The sequence below is a fragment of the Chiloscyllium punctatum genome, chromosome 29 (assembly GCF_047496795.1).
Source record: "Chiloscyllium punctatum isolate Juve2018m chromosome 29, sChiPun1.3, whole genome shotgun sequence".
Classification (NCBI taxonomy): Eukaryota; Metazoa; Chordata; class Chondrichthyes; order Orectolobiformes; family Hemiscylliidae; genus Chiloscyllium; species Chiloscyllium punctatum.
In genome coordinates, this window is record NC_092767.1 from 76117462 (window position 1) to 76133969 (window position 16508).

A 16508-nucleotide genomic window follows, 5' to 3' on the forward strand; every position below is an offset into this window, starting at 1 on the left:
TATGGGGAGAAAGAAAAAATAGATCAGAGTATTTTCTTTCTGGTTAGAATCAATGAACTGTGGAGTCGTCAAGAGATTTAAAGGGATCTAGTAGAGAAGTCACTAGAAGCTAGAGTACTGGTACAAATCTAGTCTAAAACGCTAATAAAATGCTTACCTTTAATCCAATCGGGCTGGAATATGAAGTATTGGAAGCTCATTATATTTATAAAAACTTTGATTACTTCCAATTTATAGTAATGCGTTCAGATCTGAGTACCACACTTCAATAAAAATATAGTGGTCTTGGAAAGTAGGAGTGCTGATTTCCAGATTAATCAATGGGTTCAAAGGGTTAAATTATGTGGACAAATCGCATAGACAAAGGTTGTAAATATTTGTAATCACCCTGTTCAGGCATGTTAAGACACATCAGGAGCAGGTGGGACTTGAACCTGGGCCTTCCAACTCAGCAGTAAGGACACTACCCCTTCACCACAACAGCTCTAAGACAAATGCTGGTATTCCCTTGAGTTATAGATTAAAGGGAGGGTTAACTGAAATACTTAAGGTCAAGTTAAGACATTGATCAGCTATGATCTAATTCAGTACAGAACAGGTTTGAAGGACTGAAAGAATTTTTTCCACCTTTATGCATGCAACTCTCTGAAACATTTTGGAGTGTCAATTGCCATGATATCATTGAGGCGTTCATTGTGACAAGAAGCATATTTCTTTATGTAACAATTTTATGTTGGGAATGCATATCAGTCCAGAAATAAAGGAGGCCATTTCAATACATCACCTTGCTCTCCTGCTAACATTTCTGTCCCAGGCCTGCTCCAGTGATCTAGTAAAGCTCCATGTGAGCCGAAGGAACCAGTACCTCATTTTCCACTTCGGCACTTCATAACCTTCAGGAATTAACATTGGGTTCAAATAATTCAGACCATGAACTCGGTCCTCCATTTTGAAAAACCCACCATCCACTTCCCCCAAACACCCCATCCCACCCTTGTGTCTTCCTTGCATGGGTTTGTTCTCAGTAGAGATGATTTACTTCCTGCTATTAACACCTAATATTAACACCCATTAACACCCATTATTCATCTTCTCAACTATTATTAGCCATCCTTAAACATTTTGTTCTGACCCTTTTACCATCTGTTTCCCTTGCTCCTTCTCCTCTCCCTTTTTGCAGAGCAGAAAAGTAATCATTTCTCCAGCCTCCTCCAGTTTTGAAAAAGAATCATATTGGTCTTGAAACATTGACTCCTTTTCTCTCTCCACAGGCAGTGCTGGACCTACTGAGTTACTCTAGCACTTGCAGTTTTTATTTTAGATTTCCAGCATCCACAATACTTTGCTTTTATTACAGGTGGCCTCATTTTGCGAACATTAAATCCAATTTGGTTGAACTCCATTTGTTTTTGGTGTCAGTTGTTGCAGCACCTCATGCTATGGTTACCTTTAGATCCATCACTTTCAGTATTAACACAAAATCCAGGCTGACACTCCAGTCAATACTGAAAGAACACTATCTCATTAGAAATGCTGTCTTTCAGGTGAGAGGTTAAAATCTGTCCCGTGGCATTATTCTGAAGTAAACCTAAATTTTGGCTAATATTTATTAAAACAGACTGTCTGGTTATAATTTCATTGGTTATAAATTGCTTTGGGATATCTTCAGATTCCTGGAATTTGCTCCCTAAGGGCATTGTCGGTCAAGCTACAGCATGTGGACTGCAGCAGTTCAAGAGGGCAACTAGGGATGAGAAATAAATGCTGGCTCAGCCAGTGATGTCCACATCCCATGAGTGAATATTTTAAAATTGCGAAAGGCATTACAGAAGCAGAGGTTTCTCTTTTCAGTTAACAGGAAGGATGGTTGTATAAACTCTGTCTCTAAATGTGAAAACATTGCTGGAGGTTTCTCATGCCTCAAGCAAGTGTTTTATAACCCAATTTATAAAAGATAAAGTATAAAGATTTTTAAAAAAATGTATGCAGGTGCTGTGAAGGATTGATGCATCTACACGCTGGGGCATGGAGTGTTGGGGCTTGTACATGCAATTCTCAACGTGCAGATTTCTCAGTCTTATTTGGCTCTTTATGGGCAGAGGTTGGAATAATAAATTTCCAGGAGCTAAGAAGGGACATTTATCCCTTTCACTAAAGTTAATTCCTATAGTTTCCACCTTGATTTTAGCACCCATAATATTTTTAAAAATATTTAAAACAAAAAGCTCCATAGTGACTCAAGCTGGGCAGACTTTCATATTTATAAATAGAGTGCCAGACAGATGCTCAGAGGGAAATGGTGAATTTTGATGGGTGGTTGGTATGGCATACTTTCCTTCTTTTCCCGGGGTTGCAATTCATTGCTGGAATTTGATTTCACAGTCACCAACAGACATCCTGACCTAAGTGTCTGTTTATGGTCGACTGTTTCAGCATAGGGGTGGCGGGCAGTACAGCCCAACCTGACATCCACACAGGCTCAATTTCCAGCAGGAATTGGTTATAGATCCAATCAATTGTGTTCTTTCCAAATCCTGGGGCATTGAGGTTAATTATATGGATCTGAGACCTTCCTGGATCATTAGACTTAGCATCACTGAGGCAGATGAATTTACTCACAGGCTTGGTTTTTACAATAAATAGAATCTCATTTATATTGGCGAGTTTCTGAAACATGCCTTATAGAATTAGATCAATGTCATTTAACGTCAGTAAGTAGACAATAAAACCCCTCAAAGCAGGAATCTTATGATTGGATTTTATAATCAAGCATTCAAAGTGCAGTCCCATCCTTGAATCAAAACATCGCCTCATAAACCGGACACATTCATTAGTGGGGTTGGACATCAGAAATTCGAAAGGAGAGGCCAAACCGAGCTCAGACCGAATCTCCTTTTCACTCACTTCACTAGACTTGACTAAAAGACAAGCTCGTGAATCAGACTGGCTCAGTTCCAGCACAATTGCCACTGAGTCGGAAGATCACAGATGTATCTTTTCGGCAAGACGTTAAACCGGGGCCTCTGCTTTTGAAGAGTAGAGAGTTGACAGTCAAAGAATAATCCATGAAAAGTGAGGTGCTTTGGGACCTACAGGTGATGTGAACGGCGCCAAATAAATGCAAGGTATTCTTGATTGATGGTGGCAAGTGGATAAGCTTAAAATGATTTGAGATGTGACCGGGAACAAAAAAAAAGACGGAACTGTAAGACGATTAGGACTTAAATGCACATGGAAGAGGGAGTGCTTTTGTAACAACCATCTGGACAGGAAACAAATCGCTGGGCAGGGTTTACAGACAATGGGAGGCAGGGTTGGGGCCGAAGTGGGTGGGGTTGTTCGTTTTCCACGTGGGTCGACTGGTTCCAAACAGTCCCGTTAAAAGTGGCAGCGATCGACCGTTCGTGAAGAGCTCCGAGGGCGGGCGGTCAAAAAACCACAGGCACCACCGACTGAAAGAACCGCTTCACTCGGGCAACCAGCAGTCCGGGAGCGGAGGATAATTCAGGTCCACACACTCCAGCAACCAGCAGCGATTTATTAGCGTGCACAAGTAACAGACGAGATTTCACGCCGAAACTTTTGTTTTAACGTGGAAACGGGCACTTTCTGAAAAAAAGCCACTTCCGGAACCTCTCTCTGTCTCTTTCCATCCGCACTGTGTTGTTACGGGATGTCGCTTTTCCCTCTCATCCTTTTGACCATTGAGCTGTTCGGTTTCTCCGCAACTTCCAAACCCCACCGGTTCGACAGGACTCTGGTAAGCGGCAAACTTCAAACTGGATCCCGATCCGAACTTCTCCCAGATTCCTTTATATAAACGTATCCACTGCGGTCAAATAACTCATTCCTTTTTGATACAGTTATGGCTATTTAAAACCAGTTTAAAGGTACATTTCCTCTCAATATAGTCAGGCAGAACTTGTATTTATACAACCGGTTACAACGCCACAACACTGGCCCAGACGCAATGAACTTACTGAAGTACTCTGTATTTCACTTACTGTGTGGGGAAACAATCTATAAATTCTATCTGAATTGCTAATCCAGCATCTGCAGTCATTGTTTTTACCTTCATTATTACAGTGGGAGGATTCTATAACGTTTAGGTGTTGGGAATAATATTCTACTGAAGACAATTTGAACCTATGTTTCACAAAATTAAAGAGATGGGTAAAATAAACTAAGAATTATTTCATAGAATTCCATTTCTATATTGATCTGCGTTTGGGGATATTCTTGAAATCCAGAGTTCAGATATTTTCTGCCCAGTTGTGGTGTTTTCACACACGCACATTGCGGAGTTTCGGCTGGAGAGGGTGTAATCTGTTGCATGTACCTGAGTTAAAGTTGGTCCTGTGGCTCTGATCATTCAGTGCAGGACGAGTCCGAACAGGCTGCGATCGGCTCGGTGACAGCGGGGAAACCTCTTGAGTGACGAGCAACGCAAACCCCTTTCCTTCTGTCTCCCTGTGTGCACGGTTACGGGGCGAATTTCAGTAAAATTACTCCCACTGAATAAGGAAGGAAGCTTTGCCTATTTCGTGAACGATTTGTGTTCCTCCTAACAAGTACGTCACGCAGCAGAAGATTTAGACAATTTCATAAATGTCCATAAATACAGATAGTGTGATTGTGGCGGATTGCCTCAGTTGGTGAATATTTCCCCTAGAGGTCGCAGTTTTATTCACTAGATTGCTGTGAGCAACCTGAATCAGTCTGTTCAAGGGCACTTGCTAGAAATGAACAGCAGGTTAGTTACCATCCACAGGCGACAGAGAAAACCGAAATGAATTTTGAAGCAGCGGGGACGACCATTATGCCTGTCATAATGATCTCGACTGCGTTGTCTGAAAATGTGGTAGAAACTCATTCAACAGTGACTTTCAAAAGGAAATCTGGTAAGTGGCTTGGAATTGGTAAAGCAAAAGGCAGAACCAAGGGCAAGGAATAGAGGAATGGAACTAATTGAATAGTTCCAGACCATATGAACATAGAACATTACAGCGCAGTACAGGTCCTTCAGCCCTCAATGTTGTGCCAACCTGTGAAACCAATCTGAAGCTCATCTAACCTATACTATTCCATTATCAAAGTTAAAAATCACACAACACCCTTTTAACTTTGTACACCCCAATCCAACAATGGCATCTCCAAATCATATTCCATTATCTGTTTATCCAATGACCATTTAAATGTCCTTAAAGTTGGTGAGTTTACTACTGTTGCGGGCAGGGCGTTCCATGATCTTACTACTCTCTGAGTAAAAAACCTACCTCTGACACCTGTCTTATATCTATCACCCCTCAGTTTAAAGCTATGCCCCCTCGTGCTAGCCATCACCATCCGAGGAAAAAGGCTCTCACTATCCACCCTATCGAATCCTCTGATCATCTTGTATGACTCTATTAAGTCACCTCTCAACCTTCTTCCCTCCAATGAAAAAAGCTTCTAGTCCCTCAGTCTTTCCTCATAAGACCTTTCCTCCATACAAGGCAACATCCTGATAAATCTCCTCTGCACCCTTTCTAATGCTTCCACATTCTTCCTGTAATGCAGTGACCAGGACTGTATGCAATACTCCAAGTGCTACCGCACCAGAGTTTTGTACAGCTGCAAAATGACCTCATGGTTCCCAAACTCAATCCCTCTACCAATAAAAGCTAACACACCATACACCTTCTTGACAACCTTATCGACCTGGGTGGCAACTTTGAGGGATCTATGTACATGGACACTGAGATCTCTCTGCTCCTCCACACTACCAAGAATCTTTCCATTAATCCAGTATTCTGTATTCCTGTTACCGAATGGAGTGGATGTCCTCGCGCCTGTTCCTTATGATTATAATATATTTTATTTCAAACATAGCAATTAATATAATAAAAAATAATATAGTAGATATTACTTAAATTCATTTCTCACGTCCCCACTATAACAACGTTATCTTTCTGAAAGTTGCTGTGACCTCTGGAGATTAAAAAACACGCTTCCTTTCACATCTACGATCTCTATCCCATTACCTTCTGCTTTCTCAATAATTCTATTGTAAATTAATTCTTCAAGTTAAATATATTTCCATAGTATCTTTATTTCCTGAAAGCTAAGTGATTCTGTTTACATGACAACAGTGACTACACTTCAAAAGTGCTTCATTGGCTGTTAAGCACTCTGTGGTGCTGGGTGGTTGTGAAAAGTGCTATGTAAATGCAAAAGTTTCCTTTTTCTTTTATAGAAAAGGGAAGAACCAGCCATGATTGAATGGCAGTGCAGATTCGATGGGCTGAATGGCCTTATTTCTGCTCCTATATCTTATAGAATCTGCACTGTGATTTATCGATCAGGTAAGTGCGGAGAATGGATTTGTTGTCGGGTGCAATTATTTTATCACAGTGCCCTCAGGCAGTTTGTTTGTAAGCATCTGATTGCCTGCTTTCTGCCTAATCCTATGATGATGGAGGATTCATTGTACCATTGCTTCCGTGAAACGCTCTCATCAGAAAGATGCAAAGAACCAGCCTGCTCTTGGCACAAGAATGACCACATCTCTGGTGTGAACCTTAGGTTTCACAGTGGAAGACACACTTCCATCATTCTCTCCTTCTTGAATTCTTCTCCTGCAGTTGGCAGAGAGAGATTAGGAGAAACTTCTCTGCACAGAGGGTTGATGGAACATGGAATGTTTTTGCCACAGTAAGTAGTGTAGGCAGGGGAAAATATTGCATAATATTGCATTATACACTGCAAGAGAATGGGTCAATGTGGGATTGGTTGCTGTGAAGAAGAAGTGCAACATCAGATTAAAATAGAGTCATAGAGTTGTAGAGATGTACAGAATGGAAACAGACCTTTTGGTCCAACCTGTCCATGCCAACCAGATATCCCAACCCAATCTAGTCTCACCTGCCAGCACCTGACCCATATCCCTACAAACTCTTCCTGTTCATATACCCTTCCAAATGCTTTTAAATGTTAACATAGAATATTACAGTAGAGTACAGGCTCTTTGGCCCTCGTTGTCGTGCCAATCTGTGAAATTAATCTGATGCCCATCTAACCTATACCATTCCATTATTATCCATGTGTATGTCCAATGCCCATTTAAATGCCCATAACGTTGGTGAATCTACTACTGTTGCAGGCAGGCCATTCCACGCCCCTACTACTCACTGAGTAAAGAAACTACCCTTGATATCTGTCCTAAATCTATCACCGCTCAATTTAAAACTATGTCCCCTCGTGTTAGCCTTCACCATCTGAAGAAAAAGGCTCTCACTGTCAGCTTTATCTAACCCTCTGATTATCTTATACATCTCAATGAAGTCACCTCTCAACCTCCTTCTCTCCAATGAAAACAGCCTCAGTTCCCTCAGACTTCCCTTGTAGGACCTTCCCTCCATATCAGGCAACATCCTAGTAAATCTCCTCTGAACTCTTTCCAAAGCTTCCACATCCTTCCTATAATGCGGTGACCAGAACTGTATGTAATACTCCAGGTGTGGCCTTACCAGTGCCTTGTACAGCTGAAGCATGACCTCGTGACTCCAAAAATCAATCCCTCTACCAACAAACACCAACACACCATATGCCTTCTTAACAACCCTATCAACCTGGGTGGCAACTTTCAGGGATTTATGCACCTGGACACAGAGATCTCTCTGTCATCTACATTGCCAAGAATTTTACCATTAGCTCAGTACTTTTTATTCCTGTTGCTCCTTCCAAGGTAAAGCACTTCACACCTTTCCACATTAAACTCCATTTGCCACCTCTCAGCCCAGCTCTGCAGCTTATCTATGTCCCTCTGTAACCCACAACATTCTTCAGCACTATCCACAACTCTGCCTACCTTAGTGTCATCACCCATCAACCGCAAATTTACTAACCTATCCTTATTCGCCCACATGCAGATCATTTATAAAAATGACCAACAGCAGTTGCCCGAAAACAGATCCTTGTGGCACACAACTGGTAACTGAGTACCAGGATGGACATTTCCCATCAACCATCACCCTCTATCTTCTTTCAGCTAGCCAATTTCTGATCCAAATCACTAAATCACCTTCAATCCTGAAACTCTGTATTCTGTGCAATAGCCTACCATGTGGACCTTATCAAATGCCTTACTGACATCCATAGACATCACATCAACTGCTTTACCTTCATCCACCGGTTTTGTCACCTTCTTGAAGAATCCAATAAGGTTAGTGAGGCATGACCTACTCTTCATAAAACCATGTTGACTACCCCTAATCAACCTATTCCTTTCCAGGTGATTATAAATCCTATCTCTTATAACCTTTTCCAATGCCTTACCCACAACCAAAGTACAGCTCACTGGCCTATAATTACCAGGGTTGTCCCTGGTTATTTCATAAATCATTTTGGCAAGAGTCTGAGTTGGAGAGTAGAAGTAAATAAAAGTGAGTATATATAATAGGCATTCCCAAAATATATCTTCAGTGTGAAAAAATGAATACAAGTATAATGTATAGATTTTAAATCATTTTCTTTAATTGCCAAACACCTTGATGGGCAAGAGCAGGCCTGAAGACATGATCTCATTTCCAGTTTATAAGATAGACATTAAAATTACATATGCACAACTTGGTGGCTCATTTTGACGGCAGTGACAATTATAAGTGAGCTGCTTTTCAATTCAGCTTTGATCTGTGTAGGTTACACACAGGACCTGCCTTCAGTGGTAATTTTGATTGCTGTAATGTCATGGAGAGCTAATGCTTTCCAGCAGGATTTATGTAATAGCATCAGATGTTTTTGCAAACAAATTGGAACAGAGTTTGCCAAACATTTTAATCATGAGGACCTACATAAGAATATGCTTCACTTCAATTGAGATTACATATTTATTTCTTAAGGAGTTTAAATGCAACTTGATGTGTGCATTTGTGATGAAGAGAATGTGTCTGTAGTGGCATCATTTGCAGTCCCTCACAGATGAGGATGACTCTCTTCCACTCTCAGAGTGTCAGTAGGTGTCTGTACTGACCTATGGAGCTATCGCAGGCTCTGTAAGACCTGGGCCAGAAAGGTGGTCCTGGGGAGAGCTGGAGGGGGTGTTGCCCTTTTCACTGTTTTTGCCTGGCTTGCTTTTTCCCAACAGCAAGTCTCCAGGTGCTCAATGCCTTCCAGGATGTTCTTCCAGCACTTTGGACAGTCTTGGGTCAGTGATTCCCAGGGTTCTGTGGGAATGTCACACTATGCCAGTGACGCCTTGAGGATATCACTGAAACACTTCCTCTGTCCATCTGGAGATGGCCATACATCTCTTATAAGGGACAATACTTGGGTGTGGGTTTGTGTGTGGTCAAGGGAGAATGAGTTTGTGTGGCTGCCCAATCAACACACCAGCAGCTGATGGGAGTTGCCAGCATTTATGTTTTTAAACTTTCAATTTAAGTTCAAACTGAGAACTTTGAGAAATTGATGTAAAGCACTTGGCAGGAGCTTTGAAGCGTCTTGATTCTTATTTTCATTAGCATCACAGAGCTTCTACTAACTGTGAAAATATCTGAGATTTCAATGTGTTCCTCCTTAATATTGAGCAGGAATTTTGCTGCAGAATTTGAGTTATATCAGTAAATACCAGGATGGCACCATATAACATCACCAGTGACAGATCGCTGGAGTGACAAAGTTCTACATTATACACACATTAACTGCTCAGAGCCTCTACTGTATCACAGAACTGCAATCTATCAGTGTTTCATTTATAGGTCCTCTAATCTTTCTGTCTTGATTAACAGTAATAATTTAAGAATTGAGGAGAACCAATATTTGCATTTTAAAATAACTACTGATATCTCCAAGTCCAGACACATCACTTTAACCTGATGTGCCTGTTGGAAGTCTGGGGGATTTGATGGAATGTTGGTTTCAAAGCCTGCTTAGTATTTAATTATTTGCTGAATTCACATAATTTTACAACATTGAATGAGACAAAATTCAGGCAGTGATGCCTAATGGCACCACGACTGGGATATCTCTTGCCCTGTATCTGTTGGAAACTTCCTTGCTTCCCGTATGCAAATAGCACTAGTGCCTGGAGAATTTCATTCCCATTTGCTGAACTTACTGCTGTTTCCCAGCACTGCTATGTGCAAAGTGGCCCTAGACTCTGTGAAATGGTAATGAAGGTCACAAGGTTTCCCAGAAGAGGGACAGAGTCTTGTGGAAATCTCACATACCGAGTTAAGCTCAAGAATATATCTGCTGAATGGCTGGGCTTCAGCCAAGGATTAAAATGGATAAAGTAACCATGTTAAAGTAGCCAGTCACCTTCAGCTTCCTTGCTATCTCTTTTGGTGCATCCTTGCAAGATGGTAGTTTGTAGCCTTGCCCTGGTAGGTTCCCTTTTGATAATGGAAGTCATGGTGGAACATACCTTACAGAAAATATGAATCCCAAATCCAGGTTTGGATTGGAGGCAGATGACGAGTTATGGAGGAATTATCTTCCTTTGTGTAGACCTCCACCCTAATAGTCTACCTGCTTCCAATCACAGAGCTGTTGAAGTGGAGTTTCATGATCAAACTCAAAATCAGAAATTGCTGGAAAAAACGCAGCAGGTCAGGGAGCATCTGTGGAGAGAAATCAGAGGTAATGTTTCAGGTTCTTCGGTTTATTTAAAATTTTATGATATTGCTTCAGGTTGAGTTATTTGTGCAATCTTTCTCCTCAAGACTTCTCCCTAAAACAATCAAGTTGGAAAAGGGAATTGTTTTCCATTGTGAACACCATGCATCAGTGTCAATAACCTCCAAGATCAGATATGACGTAGTTTTCTGTATGTACACCTTTCTCTAATGTGCCACAGACTTAATGGCAGAACAGCATTTTTGCTGAACCAATGCTGTACTTTATTTTCCCACACTGACCATTGTATTGCAGTTCCTGAGTAAGATGTTTATTTGTGCTGTAGCAGTTAGAGTTTTAGAAACAGTGAATAGGAGCAGGAACAGGCCATTTGACCCATCAAGCCCGCTTGATGGTAATGATCTATCAAGCCAGATTTAATTCCGGTATCTGACATGTTCAATAATATCATTAGTCACAACAATTAGGGGCTCTTGGTGGGATGTTTGAATTCACTGGGCTTAAAAGGAACCTGTGTCTTCCTTTTAAACACAAGGCTTTGTGGTGGTTCTGGGCATAAAGCAGTTGTATTGTGCTGAAGTTTATTGCACTAGAGTTTGAAAATGGCTTTAAATGTTGCTAAGAGTTTTCTATAAGTGAGGGATTTAACTGTGGACTACTTGGAACCATTGACTCAAGCTAAATTGAGAGAATTAGCAGATAAATAGAAGTAGAAATACAAGCAGGATCTTTAAGGATGAGATGTTGCAAGTGATTATCTAATATTTCGAACTGCAAGAAAGGAAACCTGAAATTGGGAAGTCACAAGTAGTTAAGGTACAGTTAGAAATGACAAAACTTGAATTGGAGGAGATAGATAAATAGAGACTAAGGTCATAGAGTTAAGGAAACTTGAAATGCAAAGAGAGGAGAAAGAAAAACAGTAGAAAATACAGGAAAAAGACAAACAGAGGGAGTTGAAATTAAAACAATTCGAACTTGAAAGAAATAGGGAATTTTAAGGAACGTGAGCAGGCCCTGGTGCAGCTTAGAGAAAAGATTATGCAAGAGGTGCTAGTTTTAGAGAACAGACAGAATACTATCAAACTAATAAAGGAGAAAACACAGAATCAAAAAGTGAGATTAAAAAGAAGTAACATACTTCCAGTTGGATTCCCTACAGTATGCAAACAGGCCCTTCAGCCCAACAAGTCCACACCAACCCTCTGAAAAGTAACCCACGCAGACCCATTCTCCTATATTTACCCTGACTTGGCAATTTAGCACAGCCAATTCACCTGACCTGCACATCTTTGGATTGTCTGAGGAAACTCACACAGACACAGGTAGAACATGCAAACTCCACACAGACAGTTGCCCGAGGCAGGAATCAAACCAGAGTCCCTTAGGCAGCAGTGCTAACCACTGAACCACCATGCCACCCCAACACATACCCTGCAAGTTGTGAACCTGTGACTTGCAAATTAGTCAGTGTGGGGGTCCAACCCACGACCTTGGCGTTATTAGCACCACGCTCTAACCATCTGAGCAAACTGACTTACACTACAACACAATACAGTTGCTTTATGCCCAGAACCACCACAAAGCCTTATGTTTAAAAGAAAGACACATGTCCCTTTTTAAGTGCAGTGAATTCAAAAATCCCACCAAGAGCCCCGAATTGTTGTGACCCCAGTCAATGATATTACTGAACATGTCAGATATCGGAATGAAATCTGATTTGATAGGTCATTGCCATCAAGTGGGCTTGATGGGCCAAATGGCCTGTTCCTGCTCCTATTCACTGTTTCTTAATGTTCATCCTGCAATTCAGTTACTAGTGGTGTACTGTAAGGATTTGTTTTGGGGCCACTGCTGTTTGTCATTTTTATAAATGACCTGGATGAGGGCGTAGAAGGATGGGTTAGTAAATTTGCGGATGACAATAAGATGGTGAAGTTGTGGATGATGCTGAAGGATGTTGCAGGTTACAGAGGTACATAGATAAGCTGCAGAGCTGTACTGTGAGGTTGCAAATGGAGTTTAATGTGGAAAAGTGTGAAGTGCTTTCCTTGGAAGGAGCAACAGGAATAAAGAGTACTGGGCTAATGGTAAGATTCTTGGTAGTGTAGATGAGCAGAGAGATCCCAGTGTCCAGGTACATAGATCCCTGTAAGTTGCCACCCAGTTTGATAGGGTTGTTAAGAAGGCATACAGTGTGTTAGCTTTTATTGGTACAAGGATTGAGTTTTGGAGCTATGAGGTCATGCTGCAGATGTATAAAACTCTAGTGCAGCCACACTTGGAGTACTGCGTACCGTTTTGGTCACTGCATTACAGGAAAGATGTGGAAGCTTTGGAAAGGGTTCAGAGGAAATTTACTAAGATGTTGCCTGGTATGGAGGGAAGGTCTTATGAGGAAAGGCTGAGGGACTTGAGGCTGTTTTCATTAGATAGAAGAAGGTTGAGAGGTGACTTAATTGAGAAGTATAAGATAATCAGAGGGTTCAATAAGATGGACAGTGAGAGCTTTTTTCCTCGGATGATGATGGCTAGCACGAGTGGACACAGCTTTAAATTGACAGGTGACAGATATAGGACAGATGTCAGAGGTAGTTTCTTTCCTCAGAGTAGTAGGGGCATGGAGTGCACTGCTTGCAACACTAGTCGACTCCCCAACTTTAAGGGTATTTAAGTGGTCATTAGATAAACATATGGGTGAAAATGAAATAGTGTAGGATAGATGGCTTCAGACTGGTTCCACTGCTTAGCCCAACATCGAGGACCAAAGGACATGTACTGTGCTGTCCTGATATATTTATACATGGAGGCTACAAGCTAATGTCATTATATAGAGTTGATTTAAAGGTTGACTTGGTAAATTGAAATGTTGCAGTGGGAGTATTGAAACAAATTCCTAAAGAAATAATTGGTTATATTGGGAAATGATTTGGCAGATTCAAGAAATATAGCTACAACTGGTGAAGGCAGAAGAAACTGAAATGTTACTAAAGGACCTTTTGTATTGTTTTCTGACTGTGTTGTGACTAGATCCTAGGCCCAAAGTATCAGACAGGAAGAAAAGGAGTCTATGAAACATGGAGAGGATTTGAAAATTCAGTTATTGGGCTTAATTTTTGAAAATGTAACTGAAAAGGATGAAGTTGAAATGAATGAAACTGAGATGTCTAACTTACATTTTTTAATAGAAATGCAACAAACTGAGTGAAAAGTTTATAACAGACAGCCTTCTCATGACTGAATCAGAAACAGTCCCTGAATATTATTATTTGAAAGAGATTGTCTTAAAAATGAAGATAGTCTCAAATACCAGCTAATGAAGAAAGTGCAGTGGTCCACCACATTGTAGCCCCATCTGAGTGTTGTAATGAAATTTTATGGGTGATTCAATACATTCCTAAGGCAAAACTAGAAGCAAGAGTAGGGAATTTAGCCCCTTGAGTTTGCTCCACTATTTAATATGATCATGGCTGATTGCATCTCAGCCTCGAGTCCACTTTCCTGCCCACTCTCCATAACCCTTCCACCCATTACTAATTAAAAGTCTGTCTATCAACTCTTTAAATTTATTCAGTGTCGATGTCCACCACAGTCTGGTGTAATAAATGGTGGAGTAACTTAACAGGTACTCTGCATCAATCATCATAGTGGAAGAATCTAGTTGCATACCAGAACTTCGAAAGTCAGGGTAGAGGTGAATGTAGTGGCCATCACTAAGAAGGAAGTGCTGGGGAAACTGAAAGAAGGTGGATAAACAACCCAGACAGTCCAGAATTCTGAAGGAGATAGCTGAAGAGATCGTGGCAGCATTGATGGCTCAGGTCAGAGTCCATTTGGAATATTGTGAGCGGTTTTGGGCCCCATATCTAAGGAAGGATGTGCTGGCCTTCGACAGGTTACAGCGGAGGTTTTCAAAAATGATCCCAGGGATGAAGGCTTTGTCATTTGAGGGACAGCTGAGGACTCTGAGTCTATATTTCCTGGAGTTTAGAGGATGAAACTTACAGAATATGGAGAGGTCTGGATAGACTGAAGATGGAAAAGATGTTTCCACCATTAGGACAGAAATCATTTCCTCGGCCAAAGGGTGGTGAATCTGTGGAACTCGTTGAGTATCTTTAAGACAGAGACACATAGGTTCTTGATTAGTAAGTGGATCAAAGATTACCGGAAGAAGAGAATGGGGTCCAGAAACATGCTAGCCATGATCGAATGGCAGAGCAGACTCAATGGGCCGAATGGACTAATTCTGCTCCTAAATCCTGTGGTCGAATAAATTCCACTCATTAGATATGAGTGTTGCTATCTGGGCCAGCATTTATTGCCTAGCCCTAAATGCCCTTGAAGGTGACAGTGACCTGCCTTCACTAGCTGTTGCAATTCATTTGGTGTTGGGCCACCCACAATATCCATCAGGAAGGGAGCGCTAAACATTTGACCCAGTGATATTGAAAGAACAGTGATATATTTACAAATCTGGATGGTGAGTGGCTTGGAGGGGAACATGTAGGTAGTGGTGGTCTCATGTATCTTCTTGCTTTGTCCCTCCAAACCAGAGTGGTTGTTGATTTTGTAAGGTGCTTTGGTGAATTTCTGAAATGCACCCTGTAAATGATACATGCTAACGCTACTGACCATCAGTGGACAGAATGTTTGTGGATGTCGTGTCAATCAAGTGTTGCTTTGTTCTGGATGGTGTCAAGTTTCTTGAGTGTTTTTGGAACTGCATTCATCTAGTCAAGTGGGGAATATTCCATCACACTTCTTGAGTTGTGCCTTATAGATGGTGGTTAGACTTTGGGGAGTCAGAAGGTGAGTTGTTCATTGCAGGATTCCTAGCCTCTGACTTGCCCTTGTAGCTACAGTATTTGTGTGACTAATCCAGTTCAGTTTCTGGTCAATGGTAACCCCCAGGATGTTGGTAGTTCAGAATTCTGTGATGGTGATGCCATTGAATGTCAAAGGGTGATGATTAGGCACTCTTGTTATAGATTATCATTGCCAGGCACCATTTGTCAGTCCAAGCCTGGGCATTTTCCAGGTTTGGTTGCGTTTGGGAATGGATTGCTTCAGTATCTGAGAAGTTGTGAATGGTACCGAATTGTGCAATCATCAGTGATCATTCTCACTTCTGACCTTATCATTGAGGGAAGGTCATTGATGAATCAGCTAAAGATGGTTGGGCCAAGGACACTACTCTGGGGATCTCCTGCAGAGATGTCATGAAACTGAGATGACTGAGGTCTAACAGCCACATCATCTTCTTTTGTGCCAAGAACTCCAACCAGCAGACGGTCTTCCTCCTGAATCCCACTGACCTAGGGCTCCTTCATACCACACTTAGTCAAATGTAACCTTGATATCAAGGGCAGCCAGTCCTATCTCACCTCTGGAATTCTGCTCTTTTGTCTATATCTGGACCAAAGCTTCAATGAGATCAGGAACTGAATGGCCCTGGCAGAATCCAACCTGAAATTATTACTAAGCAAATGCTGCTTGATAGCATTGTTAATTACAACATCCAGAACTATACTGGTGATCGAGCATAGATTGATTGGATGGCAATTGGCTGGGTTGGATTTGTCCTGCCCTCTTTGTGTACAGGACATAACTGGGCAATCAGCCATATGTTTGGGTAGATTACCAGTGCTGTAGCTGTACTGGAACAGTGGGGTACAGCAAGTTCTGGAGCACAAGTCGACTATTGCCAGAATGTTATCAGTGTTCAATGCCTTTGTAGTATCCAGTGCCTCCAAATATTTCTTTATCACAGGGAGTGAATCGAATTGTTTTAAGACTAGCATTTGTGATGCTGGCGACTTCTGCAGGGGCTGAGATGGATAATCCACTCAACACTTCTGGCGGAAGATTATTACAAATGCTTCAACCTT

The 16508-nt window shown here is 41.4% G+C and overlaps 1 protein-coding gene across 2 annotated transcripts in view; it reads left to right on the top strand.

Annotated features, from left to right (window-relative positions):
• The first annotated feature begins 3336 nt into the window (after positions 1-3336).
• The window catches only part of LOC140454617 (SPARC-related modular calcium-binding protein 1-like), a 95699-nt gene continuing 82527 nt past the window's right edge, over positions 3337-16508 (top strand). The window contains exon 1 of one of the 2 annotated variants that reach the window (XM_072549507.1): positions 3337-3760. In XM_072549507.1, the coding sequence (XP_072405608.1) occupies positions 3674-3760 (87 nt within the window). In that variant the 5' untranslated portion in view covers positions 3337-3673. The remainder of the gene's footprint in view (positions 3761-16508) is intronic. The other variant, XM_072549506.1, reaches the window with a different exon arrangement.